Source organism: Parus major, chromosome 1A (assembly GCF_001522545.3).
Source record: "Parus major isolate Abel chromosome 1A, Parus_major1.1, whole genome shotgun sequence".
NCBI classification, from domain to species: domain Eukaryota; kingdom Metazoa; phylum Chordata; class Aves; order Passeriformes; family Paridae; genus Parus; species Parus major.
Window position 1 is genome coordinate 58,656,665 of NC_031773.1, and position 3,021 is coordinate 58,659,685.

The following is a 3,021-nucleotide window of genomic DNA, read 5'->3' on the forward strand; positions in this document are numbered from 1 at the left end:
GCACATCCCGCCGCGGTACCGGCAATTCCCGGAGCTGACGCGGGCGCAGGTGATTCGAGGCGAGGTGCTCAGCGGCATCATGTGGTTCTGGATCCTCTGGCAGTTCTGGCACAACTCGGACATGGTGCTGGTGAGGCCGGCGCGGCGGCCGGGGGCAGGGGGCTTGGGCCGGGCCCCGGGCGCGCTCTGACAGGCCTCTCTCCCAGGGACACTTCCCGTATCCCGACGCTTCGGCCTGGACGGACGAGGAGCTCGGCATCCCTCCGGACGATGAGGAATAGCAGCACACCGGTACGGCTCCCGTGGCTCCTCCTCACACGAGCCCGGCTCGGGTGCAGCCCCGGGCTCCATGCCCGGCTCTGCCGCTGCGGGGCCCTGCTCTCAGCGGGTGTTTGTGCATTGCCCAGGGGGAACTTGCCCAGCCTCTGTGGTACAGGAGGCAGCGTCCGCACTGCTTATTGCCTTCATACACGTGTCTCGGGTGCCTGAGAGCAGGTAGCCCTGGTTTTAGCAGTATTAGCCTGCACTGTAACAACTGACTTGGTTATGAGTTGAAGCTTACCTCGTACCAGTTCTAAATTATTTTCTTCATGGTGTTCTGTAGACCCAGCATTATCTAACTTCAAAGACACTGTTTCTAGAGAGATCTGTCCACATGTCCCCCGTAAACATCTGAGGCTTTTGCTTGTTTCCAGTTCTTTAATTACCAAGTCTTTTTTAAGCTGTTGTGTCACACATTACAACTTGAAACCGAAAGCTTCTACTACTGCTGAAGGTAGCATTGAGGAGGTCCTTCTGCTCTGCCTGGTGGGAAAAGGATGAGTGAAAATGTTCTCAGGTTTTTCTTCTGTTACTTTCAGGTTCCTGGAACTAAATGAGGCCCCTAGAACCAAATCTTTGTCTCCTGGGTCCTTATGTCAATAAAACTGTAAACAAAGTTGAAGCTGAACTGTATTTTTTTGTATTTTAAGTAGAATTTTTGGAAAATGACCATGACAGCTTTAAAGCTGCAGTACTTGAGTACACATGAGCTTCTGTAATGCTTGCTTGATAGAGAATGTGTTTGCCCCAAGAAATAAGGTCCATGAGTGCATGGCAGGTAACAGGCTTATCAGTAAAGGCTCTGCCAAATAACCAGTGAGGAGGTGAGGGGTAATTGCCACAGAAGCAGGAGAATTTACTCAGAAGAGAACCCAGACCAGTTGGTCCAGGCTTTTCTCAGGATGAAGGGGAATTCCCCTTGGGTATATAAAAGTTCAGAATAATCAAGGTAAAAATGCCTTAGGGCTCAGCACAGCAGTCAAGGAGGCAGTGATCCAGCTTAAGGAAAATGAAAGGAGTGGAGTCTGCAGAAGTCCCTTGATTTTATTTTTTTTCCTTCTCTTTCCCTTCCAGAGTTATACCCTAAAGTAACTTTTTCACTCCCTTTAACCACCTGAGTTGCACCCCTCCAGCTTCATGGAGTCATGCATGACACAATCAACAATCTCCTTGAGACTTTTCCATGCAGTCAATCTTTATTATAGCAGTATTCTCATATTCACATCAAGTACATAGAACTTTTTGCCTTTCATATAATACAGAGTTCTTTAAATAACTTTACACTGAAATAGTTTTCTTCAATCTGAATTCAGCTATCAAATTTTAATATGTTTTAAGTCTCCATGCTCTCTAACCAAACTGGACAATATTTCCCATTGTACAAATTTACATGAGAAAAACTCCAAAGTACAAATGAAGGGACAAGAAAAGTAAAGGGAGAAGGAACAAACAAGAAAAATAAGTTGTATTGGCAATTACAAGGGAAACTTGAGAAGGAACGAAGGGGAATTGCCATGACCTACATAATAGGAAACCAAAAATAAACATTTTGTTATGAATTAAAAAATAAATACAAGTTCCAAAACAATTACTCCATTGTAGATTTTAAAAAGCAGCTATGGAAATCTAATAACACAATGGGTTTGTTTATTTTTAAGTAACCAGACTGGACCTTCTACTTTGCAGTCATAAGCCCCCTGCAAACCTCTGGTGGTCAAAAAAAAAAAAGAATACAGTTGAAAGGAATGTGTTAGCACAGAGTTTAAAGTGGTGGGACATACATTTCATTGCACTAAGGAACAAACAAACAAACAGAAGAAATCAAATCTGTATATAAATTTCCCTTTCCTCTCCTTACTATGTACTTTGCCTCTCATAAACAAGCCTCTGTATTATGAGGTAATGCCATTGTCTTGACTATATATAAAAATAATAAAGTTTAAAGGATACAGATCCAGGTATCTATAAACTTTAAACAAGCCAGTCCTATCTTACTCTCCCAGAGGGTCCAACCAGTGAGTGCTACCCCTTCTGTCACTGCTCAATGCATCGTGTTCTCCTGGGAAGCCCAGGACATTTGTGCCCCTTTCCTAATCCAGGAAAAGCAGCCTGTGCTCAAGTAAGAAAGAGTGCCAGTAATGCACAAGTTACACACACCTACACCTGCTCCTGCAAAACAAGGCAGAGTCACAGAAGGCAACAGTGGCCAGCCTGCACTGTGTTGGGGCAGGGAAAGAGGGATTTGGTTAGGCAGCTGGTGGCTGATTCCTTTTGCAATTGCTCAAGAATAATGTCACTGCCCAGCCCGGGGAGACCCTTCACTACCCCCGGGGTGAGGTGGGGAGGAGGGGTACACCTGGAGAATGGAGGGCCAGGAGGAGCTCTGCACTTGCAGTCATGATGACCACAGAGCACATGGGCTGGCTCATGCACCCCAGGCGGTGGCAGACCCTGCTCTAGAGGTACAGGGCAGTACTGGATCCCAAAAAGATTTCAAGAGTGGAAAAGAAGTATGGGGCAGGACTTTCTCCAATCCCAACAATGAGATCAGAACAGCAATGTTAATTTGGGTTGCCAACACATACAAGTTGGCCACTGTCAGGTATCTGTCAGTTGAGAAATGTGGAGAAGAGGAGGAAGGGGAGGCAGGTAGGACACAAGGCTCATGAAAGAAGGATGTGCTTTTTTTTTTTTTGGTTG

The 3,021-nt window shown here is 45.8% G+C and overlaps 1 protein-coding gene across 1 annotated transcript; it reads left to right on the forward strand.

Annotated features, from left to right (window-relative positions):
* Position 1: 1 nt before the first annotated feature.
* On the forward strand, positions 2 to 943 carry NDUFB2 (NADH:ubiquinone oxidoreductase subunit B2; the record flags this gene model as incomplete). The annotated part of the gene is made up of 3 exons (XM_015627007.3): positions 2 to 130; positions 207 to 291; positions 861 to 943. Coding segments are annotated over 2 exons (204 nt in total), but the record flags the coding sequence as incomplete, so codon positions are not given.
* Positions 944 to 3,021: the final 2,078 nt, after the last annotated feature.